Source organism: Natator depressus, chromosome 2 (assembly GCF_965152275.1).
Source record: "Natator depressus isolate rNatDep1 chromosome 2, rNatDep2.hap1, whole genome shotgun sequence".
In the NCBI taxonomy this organism is placed as follows: Eukaryota; Metazoa; Chordata; order Testudines; family Cheloniidae; genus Natator; species Natator depressus.
The window spans coordinates 139337749-139352455 of record NC_134235.1 but is presented as its reverse complement, the minus strand read 5'-3'; the positions used below and the strand labels follow the sequence as shown (position 1 = coordinate 139352455).

At 40.1% G+C, this 14707-nt stretch overlaps 1 protein-coding gene across 1 annotated transcript; it reads right to left on the bottom strand.

Annotated features, from left to right (window-relative positions):
* Positions 1 to 316: 316 nt before the first annotated feature.
* Positions 317 to 14697, bottom strand: FASTKD3 (FAST kinase domains 3). Its single transcript, XM_074945064.1, has 7 exons — positions 14562 to 14697; positions 8960 to 10429; positions 8180 to 8265; positions 5981 to 6155; positions 3582 to 3651; positions 2082 to 2196; positions 317 to 1227 (listed from the first exon to the last, which is right to left on the bottom strand). Exons 2-7 carry the CDS (start codon positions 10398 to 10400, stop codon positions 1129 to 1131), a joined length of 1986 nt encoding a protein of 661 aa, XP_074801165.1. The 5' UTR covers positions 10401 to 10429; positions 14562 to 14697; the 3' UTR covers positions 317 to 1128.
* Positions 14698 to 14707: the final 10 nt, after the last annotated feature.

The following is a 14707-nucleotide window of genomic DNA, read 5'->3' as shown; positions in this document are numbered from 1 at the left end:
CTCATCCTGTGTTCTCAAAGTAAAGCTGAGCTACCTCTATCTCACACATCGTCTCCAACAACACACATTCTGCCGAACAAACGAGTCTCTCAGTGCCACCAGTGTAACTCCATTAGCTTGTAATGAGTGGTCTTTATCAGAGAAAATAAGGTTGATTTGACAGTGCAAGGTAGATGGGGATTCAAGTTTCCATCTTTAAGAATAATTCTTCATTTTAACTGGAAAAAGAGCAGTACAACAAACAGTACTGGACTGATGACAATGCAATGAATTCTTCAGACTTTCAAATAAATTATTTTACTCTGTGATCAGTGGGCAATAGTGCTCTTTATTGGAGTCACTGAACATTAAAACCAGTAATATTTTAGGTTCTATGGAATACAGCTGAGAAATCTAAAATGGTGAGAAATATAAATAAGAACATGAGCAAATATGAATGAAGTGCATTGATTTTCTTTTACATTTAAAAATCCTGGTAAATAGAAAACTTGCATACTTAAATCACATTATTAAAGAAATTAACAGTAGTTTAAATATATATGCAATTATGATAATAAACCATACTTTGCTTTAGGGTATTTAAATTTGTTTCATAAGTACTAAGCCTTTTGAGTCACATGAGTGGCAAAATTCTACCCTGCTTTACATATTTTGGAAACTCCAATAATTCCAGTGTTGCACAGCGTAAGACAGTGCACAATTTGACACTGTGCAACTGAATTTATTGTACCACTGAGAAAAGCCCTGATCAGTAACAACTTGACTGTCTAGCAACTTTTAGTAACCCCACATACAATCATGTATTTACCCATTTATAAGCATATCTCTGTCAACTCTAAAAGGAAAAGTGCAATACCCAGGAAACTCAGCATGAACGGTTTTGCAAGCATTTTCCATTATTATTCAGCTGCAGTAAATGTTCACACAAAACAAAATATATTCTGTTCCCTTTCTAATTCTTTGTACATCAATCCATCCAGGAACTGGAGAGACTCACATTCGGAAGCTAAAATCATCCCATGAGGAGTTACTTTGAAAGTAGAGTGGTTCTCCCATGCAAAATATTTACACTTCACAGTACCTAGAGGTGCTGTAGACCAGTCTGTATTCTATTATTGTTATATTGTATCACCAGTTGAGCCTGTAGGTACGAGGAAAAATTTTCTTGTGCAGATATTCTACTATCTCTCTGTTGTTATCTAAAGTCTCAAACTCAAAAAATGGAATCTGGAAGTTAAAGAGAGAAATGGTTGTGAGAAATTGCTTTAAATGAACAACTGCATTATAGTCAATATTCTTTAAGATTAACTTTCATAAAATGAAATTTTCGTGAATGAATAATTTCATGTCATAAATTATGTTAAGCTTTTAAAAATGCAAATTAAGCTTCCAATCTTGCAACTGACTCCATGCAAGTGGACCCTATAGGGACTGCCTGAGTGTGGAGTTCATTGCAGAATCAGAGTCAATTACTAAAGTTGGGTGCATTGCACTAGCTGATTATAACAAATTCTCCATTTGCAAAATTTAAAAAAGGATTTTACTTCAATCCACACAGGAAAAAAGTCTTTCAGCAAAAATTAAGTAAATATGAACAACAAGCAAAATAAAGAAAATGACCTAGTTGTGGGGATTCTATGAACAGAAAAGAGGCTTTATATGTATTCTTAGGAAAAAAAAAAAAACACACACCAAGAAACCCTTCACCTTTAAAAAAATCCCAGTTAAGGTCTTTTGAAAATAAAAAAAAAAGGTGAGACATTTAGGTACAAATCCTAGTCTCACTGAACTCAAGTGACAAAACTTCCACTGAAGTCAATGGAACCAGGATTTGAATCTTAAAACAGTCATAGGAGCTGAGCGCTCTTGAAATTTGCAACTGGCAAGCAGAAAGAATGAATTAATAATAAAGAAAAGGAAGACCAGAAGAAGAGACCAAGAAAGGGAAGAGGTCACATAACCGGAGCAAGTCCACAACCAGCATGGGAAGTGTTTGCAGCAGTACCTTTAACCTTTATTATAAATTAGCCTTGAATCTTTTCCTAGCTAGAGAAGCACTAGCTGATAGCTTCAGCCCTTACCTGCACAACTTCATAACCAAGTAATTGCAAATGTCTTTGTTTAATAGCTTCTTTGCCTAGAAGACTGTGGTTGTTGCTGCAAAACCTCTTTTGACCATCAATACACAGGGCTATTCTAAAATCAAACACAAAAGTGCATTTAAAAACAACGTTATCAATTATTAGACCTACTTTGTGGGCCGCAGGGAAGGGGGCAAGGGATACTGCCTCTTCCCCACACCCTTTTAGAGCACATAGTCCCTCATGGGGTCAGAGCAGAGGGGCTGCTACTATGATTGGCCCCTCCCAGGGCAGAGTGATTTAAATCAAGGCAATTTAAACAATTTGATTTTTTGTTAAATCATGTATTTAAACGTTCTGAAATTAATTTGAAAAAATTTTATATAGCAATTTTACATTAAAATATATAATGAATCAAATTACATAAATTGTTTATTTGTAATGCCACTATTGGTGGGGTATCTTATTTGAATCTTACAAAACTGATACAGGTAAAAACAAAATACTGAAAACAAGAGTCTGATCCTGCGAACACTTATGCAGGTAGCTTTACTTATATGAATGTTACTTAAAGTTAAGCATGTGTATAAGGTTTGCAGCATCAAGGCCAAAAACTGTATTTTGATTAAAAATGTCTCTCAATGGCATAAAACCTTTGTCATTCCAAAGCAAAATTTGCCTCATCTTTCACAATGTGCAGTTTTCAATAAATTAAAAGTTATTGTGAACATAGGCCAAACTTTTTGAAAGCAAGAGGCTATGTTTAAGCTCCTAACCCCACATTTAGACAACTATAGGTGGGATTTTCAAAACTACCTATATGACTTAGGAGCACAAGTCCCACGCATATCAGGGGGGACTGAAAATTGTGATGGAGGAGTACAGCCTGGCCAAAGCATTCAGCTTACTTGACTTATGAAAGTCCAATTGCAAATATAGTATAAATTCCTTGCTCATCAATTTAGTCACTGAGGTTGTGCTGGTCTCATACGAAGTATGTTAATAAGGCCCTGGACTTAACTTTTTTCAGCACAGATGACATTTTAAAGGTGAAATTAATTAGTAGAAAAAAATCTTTATGTAAAATCTGAAATTTTACAATTAGGAAACTAAAGAAACAAGTACCAAACATCCACTTTAGCAACTTAAAAGTATAAAATGGTAAGAAAACAAACAACTAATAAAGAAAGTAAAATAATCAGATTTAATTTTTATTTATTTATTAGAAAATTAGTGTTATCCATTCTGGCTCCTACATAGTGAAGAGTGAATTTCTCGTCTGTCCCTCAACACCACTCACAATCTGGCTCTATATGTGATACATTGCAAGTCAAGGTTTTAAGATACCCAGGGTATAAATCTGGCTTCACTGCAATCAATGGCAAACCTCCATTGACTTCAATCGGGCCAGAATTTCACCCTGAACATTGCCATTTTTGTCAATTTAATGTAATCTCACAGTCTGATGGTCTTTGCCTCTAGTGTTTGTAGTTCTCTTACCTCCTGTGCACCTCCTCATATCGGGTGGCAGGTAATACAAAGCCTTCTTCATCTAATTTAATCTCAACATCTGGGTTGGGGGAGGGACGAGTGGGAAAGAAAAACAAATGCTTTCATACAATATACACTGCTTATTGTAATTTTATTAATATTTTTCCCTGACGGACGGACAAACTCCCCAAGAACGAACGTAGCTTTCTATTGCAAATTACATCTATCCATGTGCCCGTCTAAAAAGCAGTTAAGAAGAAAGAGGCGGTTAATGATTAAAGAATAAACAAGGCAGACAAACATATGGAAAATATTTCTAAAAAAGATAAGTAAATTATGCAACTGCTGGGTATGTATAATCTGGGCAGCCAGCAATTACCACGGACAACCTAGACCTTCAGTTTGCCAAGATTTTAATCAAGGAATGATTCTTTGGCTTCATGCACACTTGAAGTGGAGAATTTTCTGACATTCAAGACAAGATAGTGGCATATCTTCATTTTTCCATAGCTGTATTGCCTACAATGTGAGTGTATAACACTGCATGCACCTGGTAACTTCCTTTCTAGATCTCATTTTAACCACCCCACCAACTTCTTAGTAAAATATCCTTTCCACCCGAAAGTTTAAAATGAGTGGACTCCTGCTAAATAAAATTTATGTGTGCACATGCAAATCTGAGCTTACCTTTCCCTGCCTGACAAGACATTTTGGAGATGGTTTAAAACAAAAATTTTTTTTTTTTTTAAAACAAAACAAAAAATCTTTATTTTTCCGTGTTTTCTTTTTCTGCACTGTGCCATGAGTCAGTTAAGAACTCTGAATTTCAAACTATGACATTTTGATAAACACTGCTTTTTAAAAAGGTTTATAGCGTTAATTTTGTCTGATTTTTTTTTTGGTCGAGAGATCACCATATACATTTAACAAATAAGAATATATTAAACTGCACATTTTCTGTTTTGCATAGAAAGAGCTGGGAGGTAACTGTAACTGCTGGCCATCACACCTGTTCACAGCCTTCAAAGAGAAAGCAAAGCGCAGCTGCTGGCCTGTTTCGGCAGTCTGGCTTGCTGTGAATATCAGTGTAGGCAGAAAAATGTGCAGCGTGGAAAAATCCTAGACAGGAGGGAAGGAGACATGGGTCTCTACTCCAAAGAGGTGATGGCTGAGGAGCTGTGAGACTAAAATGGGTACCTCTGGTGGACCATGGAGAGGGAATACAGGTGCAGTTGCTCTAAACTGTGACAACAAGATGCAAAGTTCCGCTACTATAATATTACTTGTGACACTGGTAGGCCAAGCGCCAGCTCACGCCAAGGCCCCAGGCCCCACTGAACACTTAAAAATGCATAGCTAGAAACCAATCTTGCTTTCCTGTGTGTTAGCATTATCACAATAGATATTAGATGGTAAATTGATAAGAATGTGCTTAGACTTTATAAAATGCTTGTAATATGTTGCATATACTGATCTCACTTATAACCTTTATAGCCCATGGTATAAAGTTATACTGAGCGTATGCATTGTAAACCTCTATAATTTTGCAACTCGCCAAATAGGACACACAGCACTGAGTAACAAAGTGCTTGTCCATGGCCATTGAAGGCAAATTAAGCATTGTGTAGCATCGAAGGATTACTGACTGCATTCCTAATTTCCTCCAGGAAGGAGAGTCCTCATCCCATCAGTTTGAACTCTGGAGTGGAGGGGATAAAAATCCCTGACAAGGAGAAACTGAATCTCTCTTTCATGCTGTTTAGACCGAGGGGCAGATATTCCTAAACATAAGCAAAGAGATCCCCATGCTACTTGGTAGGGGTTAGCCCCAAAAGATGCTTTGAATTGACCGATTACTATAACTCTATCACCTTTTGAATCAGAGACTGAAACTCACTTTTGTATATGCTTTCTTGCTTTAACCTGTAAATAACTCTGATTTCTTTTTCCTAGTTAATAAACTTTTAGTTAGTTACCAACGTTGTTTTTAGTGTGAGACCTAAGGAACAAACTGATCTGGGATAAGTGACTGGTCTCTTGGGACTGGAAGCAACCTGAGTATTTTGTGATTTTTGTTGTAAGTGACCATTTGTCACATAGTCCAGCTTGCCTGGGTGGCAAGATAGACTGGAATGTCTAAGGGGACTGTCTGTGACTCCATTAGCAAACTATGGTTGTACTTTGGGAATTCACATTTGTTATTGGGTTGGTGACATCTAATTACAGATCACACCACCAGTTTGGGGTGTCTGCCCTGCTTTTTGACAGTCTGCCCTGAAATTGGCGCACTCAGTCTTGAGCCACTCCAGACAGTGTGACAATAATCATAGAATCAGAGAAGTGTAGGTCTGGAAGGGACCTCAATAGGTCCAGTCACCTCTACCTTAAAAAATGACATCACCACTCACCTAATGTATAGCAATATGGTGTCAACACATGAGAAGCAAAATACATTCTTGTTCCTAGCAGATCAACTAGTCCAGTCTTCACCCTGTTGTAGAGGTGAACGTCCACAGAGGACTCCAGTGAACGGCCTGGTATGAGAAAGGACTTTACTCGATACTTTGGAAGGAGTTTAGGACCCTATCAAAAGAGCAAAGAAAAGGAAATACTCATAAAATTTCACTTAGCAAGAAAAAAGATAAAATCTAAGCCTCTATCTGCTCTGCTCTTACAGTTACCTCAGTAGCACATAGAAACATTTCCTACATATGCAGGTAATTAAGAAACTAAAAAATAATGGGGCGGGTAAGCTATTTTTTAATAGCTAGCAAGTGTATTATTGTAAAAGAGTGTACATAATGTGCTTTAGAATCTTGTTGGATCAGGACCCTAACAAACAGGATGCAAATACTACACCAAACTAAAACAACAGAAACACTCCAAGCAAGACTCTTATTATATGTCCAAATATATATTCATCCACCATCAGCCTCAAGGATAGCCTAGGCTAGTCCACACTACAGGCTGCAAGGAGACAAGCCTGAAGGGTTCAATTTCCCAGTGGAGCTGCTTGGTGAATCACAGGAGCTTGTGTTACCTTCTATATCCTCTCATACCAAAGAAAAAAACAAAGGGAAATGTCTTCTATGCACAGCTCAGTGCAATGGGTGAGTTCACTCCCAATGGATGTCGTTTGAGATCCCTGCTGTCTGAGTCATGGTAACTACACCTGCCAGATGTGCTTGGTTTCCAGTCCTCCTGTCAGTTACAGGTGAGTCCCAGAATGCTGTAGCTCCAACACTAACATCAGCTCTGCCCTGTCCCTCCAGACCCAGGCACAGGAAACAAGGAGAAAAAGACAACACTGCTGTTAGACTCTTACAGCTGGGCCAGACAACACTTTACTTTCCTGTGGAAAGTAAAGAAATTAGGCAAGAGTGATTTGCCAGCATTTTACATAGCCAGAAATTGAGAGGAGAAGAGAAGAGAAGAGGGCATCCCATGACTCAGATGTTCCTCCCACTAGACAAAAAATGCTAGCTCCTCCACTGGGCTTTCCTATGGGATAGGAAAAATAAAGATTCCATCTTTCTCATCATAAAGTTCTTCATAAAGACCTAGTTCTTAAGGTCCTCCATACCTAAAGCAGGATTTCATTTATGGTCCAAAGAGTTTGTCACTTCCTCATCCCCAACACCTACAAGTACAGGTTTTATAACATATCTCAGGCTAAGGGAAGCAGTCTCCTCATCACAGTGCCGCCTTTCTCACCAGCCTTTGTATATTATATTGAATTTCTATGGGTTAAAGTGTGAGAAGCAGGACAGCTCTTTATTATGTAGTGGTTGTGAGAGAAACCATAAGGACCTGACCCTGTGAGATGCTGTATACCCTCAACCCCCAGGGGTGTGGATATCACTCAGCATCTCGCACCATCAGGCCATTAAAAGGGTAGACCAAGCCTTTCCTCCAAAAAGTTTGTTTTGATGAATTAGCATTTTCCTGCCAATGAATGTTTTGTCAGACAAATTGCCAGCCAGAATAGGTTAAGTTTCTTTTACACATTTTTGAAATCCTTGCCAATAACCCTTCCCTCTGCAACCAGACAGATTCCAGTATATGCCTTCACACTGGGATTTTTTTTTAAATGGCTGCATATGCTGCATTGTACGTAACTGGTTGTGCAGAGAACAGAAAAATAAAGTAGGACAAGCTCATTGTCTCACAATTTTAATCATGAAAAGAGACCTATATATCTATATCAGAGGTCTCGAAACTGTGGGGGGCAGAGGAATGGTTCATGGAGGGTGCAACAGGGCCTGGGCCTGCCCCCACAGCGGGCAGGGAGGAAGTGCCACCCAGCCCCACTCCCAGTTCTACTTCAGCCTTGCCCGCAGCTCCTGGCCCCTGACCGTGCCTCTGCCCCTGTACTGGCCCCAGCCTTGGCCCTGGGCCGCAGCTCCGTTCCCCCCTCCTCCAGAGCCACGGTCCCACTCCTGGCCCAGGGGGTGAGGGAGGGGCAGACAGGGACAAGGGGGGGGCATTACCCTGAAAAGCTTAGGGACCACTGGTCTATATTATGTTGCTTCAGAAGGAACAATTATGCAATAATTACTATGTGGACTAAAAAAATCCCAAACAATATTTCAACTTATATCTACTACCTCATAGAAGGGACACTCCAAGGTAACTGTTAAAAAGAGCTGGGTCAGCTGGGAGAGGACAAATCTGTCCAAACCTGGTGTTTGAGCTGAAACAAAAAGATTCAGACATTCAGTACAGATATGTGTTCAACAAGAATTCCCATGCAAGTCATTGTACAAAGGGGAGTTGTTTTTAAAGAAACATTCATAAAAGCTGCTTTATCCTGAATCATTAAGAGAACATGCACATAAACTTAAAAATTACATATAAAAATCAAATATTTGAAAATCATCTCTCTCACTTACTTATAGCTGTATTTTTAAATTTTGAAGAAAAATAAATATCTGGCAAGATCTGGGTTCTTCATGTTATCTTGCAAGATATCATGACATCAGAGAGGCACTGAGTTCCAGTGGATTAAGCATGGGAAAGGAAGCCTCTTCCACCCATCCCCTCAATGTGTGATTTAGTTTCCCGATCTGTAAGCCGAGGATAATATTTACTAATTTCTGAGGATCAGCTGGTTAAAGTTTATGGAACACTTTTAAAATACGAAGGTGCTAAGCATTATTATTTAATCAGAAACAGTTAAAGCAGGGAAGGAGCCTATCTTTCTGCTCTCCTTTCGAAATTTCTGTCTCTAAACTTCGTACAGGCACCTTCAACTTCCTGATCCCCTCTTCTTCAGTTAGCTTCAACAGCCGATTGTGGAGTTTGAGATACACAGGTTGGCAAGGAGGTGGTATGAGAGAAGCTAATATACAGAGTACCAGAGACACAGATGAACTTAGTTCCCTTACCCTGCAGCTGTTGAAGAAAATAGGGGTTAAATATTTTTGCCAGAAAGTTTACTGGGTAACGCTCAATAAGGGTGCATGAGTGGAGCAGATTCAGCAGGGTGTGAGGCTGAAACTGAGTAAAGCGAGCATTTAGTATTCTTTCAAGTTTTCTGAAGACAGAGGGAGCACTTGGTGGTAGGTAATTGAGTGTCCCAAATGGAACAATATACTCAGCAATCTGTCTGGTGGTGCATTTGTCGGCATTATAAACAAAACTTTCTGCCACTGCATCAAAGATGGGCTTAGAACGGATCAGCTTTCTGCAGCAGTATTGCATGACTTTGCTGACTGCTTCCGGGTGCATGGTGAAGGAGGATTTGGGAACAAGTCTTTCCAGTGCTTCTGTGAAGAACTGGTCAGCATGTCCAAAGTGTATGAAAGCTCCCAGCACATTTGCTAGTTCATCATTTGTGAATTGAGGGACATGCCTCACTGAATACTTACATAGTCTTATTACTAAAGGAATTGCCTGAGTTTGGTCGAGAATAACCAGTGCATTCAGTATTCTGCTTATCAATTTAGGGCTTAGTTGGGGAGCTAACGTTAAAGTGATGTTGTTCATGTGGTTTAACAAGTCTTGGTATTGTCCTTCTTCTGTAATACTCATCTGCAGCATTCCGTAAACCATTGCTATTTCCTCAGTGGTCCATTCTTCAAGCTTTTTTCCTTGTACTTGGTTCACAATTTGTTCCAGCATTGTACAACCTGGGCCTTCCAAATCAAGCAAGCTTTCTCCAAGAATACACAGGTTTCTAATGGTTAATTGTCCCTTATCAAGCCGTTCCTGGCTCTCTGATACCAAACGCACAATCAAAGTACTCCAGGGATCTACACGCAACTTTATCAAAGCCTGCAATGCAGTCACGAGACCAGTGTCTGACAGCTTTTGTGATTCGTGTTCAAACTGAAAGCATAATGCCCTGAAGACTTCATTCTCCAATATGTCTTCGGGATTCTTCAATCCACTGTCATCCACTTCAAATTCACAGATCCTCTGTAAAGCTGCTGCCGCCATGGTGTCGGATATAACTTCTAAAGAACTCAGAAATTTAAAAATATCATTGGATGAATTGAAGCTGTTCAGCTCCATGAAAAATTTTTGTTCATCCATCCATTTGCCATCAGATTTAGAACTGTTCCCAGCATCTCTGTGAAGATGCACAGTTCCCGTAATGGAGTTAGGCTGGTTCCAGAGTTCTGCATGGTAGTTTCTATAAAACACCCACCGAAACCTAACCCTTGAAAGTACCGTGCCAAAGACCGAGGAACCACAGCACCATGACCTTAGCTGTCTGCCTTGATCACTAAGGTGGTTCAAGGTTTTTCTTAGTGTTCCCAGGGATCTGCATGTGCGTACAGTAGAAGAATAAAACTGGAAACTCTGTAAGTTAATCAAAGCCATATCAGGTCAAGTGTTCCCCTGGAAGTTGCCTACAGGAGGAAAAAAAGAAAGGGACATTATAGAGAAATGACAGTGTAACAGGAATATAGAAATTACTTTACCATATTAGGCCAGTGGCCCATCTAGTCCAGATGCTTCAGAGGGAGGTGGAAGAAACCCTACAGAGGACATTGAACAACCTGTCTATAGGATTTCTTCCTTGCTCCCTTAATGGTCTGTTTCCCAAAGACACCCCTCCTCCCATCAGAGAAAAATTATTTTGGTGTGTTTTTTTCCCCAACTTGATTACTTTGCACATTTGACTGCAGAACATGTGTATAGTCAGTTAGATCCCAAGCCTATGGGTAGACCTGCTCAAGCAGTTACAGGATCAGGGCCTTAGTTACCTGCGCATACAGCAACAGAATAAAATAAAATAAAATAAAAAAAGACAACCTCATCCCATTCCTGCAGACACTTACATATCTACTTCACATTTACTTCACTTTAAGTATATGAGTTATTAGATTGACTTCAATGCTAATAGAGGAACATGTGTGAAAACATCTGCAGGATCATGGCTTCTCAATTAGAGGCCCTAAGAATTGGCATGGAAACTCAGGAGTAAGTGTAGTGCCGTACCTGAAACTACCTTTAACACTTATTAAAGTTGACTTGATTTCAAGTTCACGCTGTTAATTTAAAACAGTAATTCTCAAACTATGCAAGAGTCCTATTATTGACAAGTACATTTTTTGAACTGCACATTGATAAATTATGTATTTAACATAAGAGTAGCCATACTGGGTCAGACCAAAGATCCATCTAGCCTAGTATCCTGTCTTCCGACAGTGGCCAATGCCAGTTGCCCCAGAGAGACTGAACAGAACAGGTAATCATCAAGCGATCCATCCCCTGTTGCCCATTCCCAGCTTCTGGCAAACAGGCTAGGGACACCATCCCTGCACATTCTGGCTAATAGCCATTGATGGATCTATCCTCCATGAACCTCTCTAGTTCTTTTTTTAGAACCGTGTTATAGTCTTGGCGTTCACAACATCCTCTGGCAAGGAATTCCACAGACTGAACTGTGCGTTGTGTGAAAAAATACTTCCTTTTGTTTGTTTTAAACCTGCTGAGTATTAACTTCATTTGTTGACCCCTAGGTTGTGTGTTATGAGACAGAGTAAATAGCACTTCCTTATTTACTTTCTCTACGCCAGTCATGATTTTATAGACCTCAATCATATCCCCCATTAGTCATCTCTTTTCCAAGCTGAAAATTCCCAGTCTTCTCTCTTCTCAGATGGAAGCTGTTCCATACCCCTAATAATTTTTGTTGTCCTTTTCTGAACCTTTTCCAATTCCAATAGATCTTTTTTGAGATTGGGTAACCACATCTGCACGCAGTATTCAAGATGTGGATCTACCATGGATATAAACAGAGGCAATATGATATTTTCTGTCTTATTATCTATCCCTTTCTTAATGATTCCCAACATTGTGTTAGCTTTTTTGACTGCTGCCACACCTTGAGTGGATGTTTTCAGAGGACTATCCACAATGACTCCAAGATCTCTTTCTTGAGTGGTAGCAGCTAATTTAGACCCCATCATTTTATATGTATAGTTGGGATTATGTTTTCCAATGTGCATTACTTTGCATTTATCAACACTGAATTTCATCTGCCATTTTGTTGCTCAGTCACCCAGTTCTGAGAGATCCTTTTGTAGCTCTTTGCAGTGTGCCTGGGATTTGCCTATCTTGAGTAGTTTTGCATCATCTGCAAACTTTGTCACTTCACTGTTTACCCCTTTTTCCAAACCATTTATGAATATCTTGAATAGGACTGGTACCGTTCAGATCTCTGAGGGTCTTGTATTTACCTCTCTCCATTCTGAAAACTAACCATTATTCCTCCCTTTGTTTCCAGTCTTTTAACCAGTTCCTGATCCATGAGAGGACCTTCCCTCTTATCCCATGACAGCTTACTTTGCTTAAGAGCCTTTGGTGAGGGACCTTGTCAAAGGATTTCTGAAAATCTAAGTACACTATATCCCCCTTGTGCACGTGTTTGTTGACCCCCTCAAAGAATTTTAGTAGATTTGGTGAGGCATGATTTCCTTTTACAAAAACCATACTGACCCCTCCCCAAAAAACTATGTTCATCTACGTGTCTGACAATTTTGTTCTTTACTATAGTTTCAACCAGTCTGCCCGGTACTGAAGTCAGGCTTACCGGCCTGTAATTGCTGGGATCACCTCTGGAGCCCTTTTTAAAAATTGGCATCACATTAGCTATCCTCCAGTCATTTGGTACAGAAGCTGATTTAAATGATAGGTTACAGACTACAGTTAGTAGTTCTGCAATTTCACATTTGAATTCCTTCAGAACTCTTGGGTGAATACCATCTGGTCCTGGAGAGGTATTACTGTTTAGTTTATCAATTTGTTCCAAAACCTTCTCTAATGACACCTCAATCTGGGACAGCTTCCTCAGATTTGTCACTTAAAAAGAAAAGCTCATGGTTGGGAATCTCCCTCACACCCCAGCTATGAAGACCAATGCAAAAAATTCATTTAGTTTCTCCGCAATGGCTTTATCATCCCTTAGTGCTCCTTTAGTACATCGATTGTACAGTGGCCACACTGGTTGTTTAGCAGGTTTCCTGCTTCTGATGTACTTACCTTTTTTTTTTTTTTTTTTGCTATTACTTTTGGAGTCTTTGGCTAGCTGTTCTTCAAATTCTTTTTTGGTCTTCCTAATTATATTTTTACACTTCATTTCCCAGAGTTTATGCTCCTTTCTATTTTTCTCACTAGTATTTAAATTCCACTTTTTAAAGGATGCCTTCTTGCCTCTTACTACCATCCATATTCAACCAAATTAAGTTGTATAGCTACATTGACTCTGCTTTGAGTTAAACTAGCATGTAATCAGAAGGAAGTTTCGGAGAAGTATTTTTATTGCCCCCCTGCAAAGTTAGTAGGGAATCTACTTGGCATGCACATTAACTAAAAAGAAAGAACAGTATGTCATTCACATTTCCCCAAACTTCTGCTTATTTGTCTGCCTGTCACTCTGTCCTTAGACTGAATTCCTTGGAAAAGGGACCATTCCCTTTTTTCTGTTTGGAAAGCACCACGCCCTATAGCAGGTACTACTATAAAAACACAACAAATAGTAATACAAATATTTACTCTGTGTGAAACTTCAAGCAGGCCTTTGAATCAGTCCCCCTTCCTCCTATTTTATAATATTAGTCTTAACACCTTTGAAAGACAATCTAATTGTTCATAATGGAAAAAAAAAAGAGTAAGGAGGCCTCAGCAAAGGTGTACTGATTTACAACAGCAAAGAATCTGGCCCTCTCAGTCCCAAGGTACAGATACCTCTCCCATAAAGGACATGTTACAGCTATGTGTAAAGGTACACTTCCCTGCACCTAGAGTTAACACTCCAGTGGTACATGATAATCTAATGAAGGACACAAAAACCCCTGATGCACAACTATACCCGTTCCTATATTTGTTTACACTTGTGCAATGGGGGTGCAAAATGCTCTCCTTTTTTGGCAGCATTTTACATTCACTTTGGACAGGGATAAATGACTACAAAAAGAGGTCAACAGTTAATCGGGATTGCTACCAGAACGACTCCCAGGGAATTCTACAGAACGACTCCCAGAAGGAAGTGCTAGGTCTGGCAGCGTTTGCAAGACAGCAGATATTTGCTAACTGGTGTTTACCACGTGAGACCCTTGGCTGTGAGCCACAGAGGACCAGTCTTCATTGCTAATTAAGGAAAACAGTAAGAAGGCTACCAGATTGTGTTATTTTTAGGTTTTAGAGCCCAAAGCGTTGTTAGACACGAATTATTCTTTCTGAAATATTGTTTTAACCACTCGATCGCTCTTTAAAGAGCCAGTGACAGTTTCCACCAGAGCAGGGCTTCAGCACAACGTCCTTTGCCAATTTCCCACGTTTCCCTGGAGCCGGCTGCATTCCCGAGCGCTCCGACGGGGAAAGGATCACACACCTGGGAAGCGCAGCCTCCCCTCACCTCTAGGAGCCTTCTGGCCCCGATCCCGCCACCCCTGCATCCAGCTCCCTCCCACTCCCCGTGGCTGGCTTGAAAAACACGGCGGAGCTGCCCTGCTGCTGCCCCGCCTGGCTTTGTACCTGGGTGACGCAGCCCAGGCCAGGCTCCGAGCGGCGACCCCACGCGCAGTTCCCGCAACGCGCGTGAGCGCGACCTCCTCTTCGATAAGACCCCGCCCCCTTCCGCCTGGCGTTCAGCGCCCTCACTTGGGCCAACCAGAGATTAA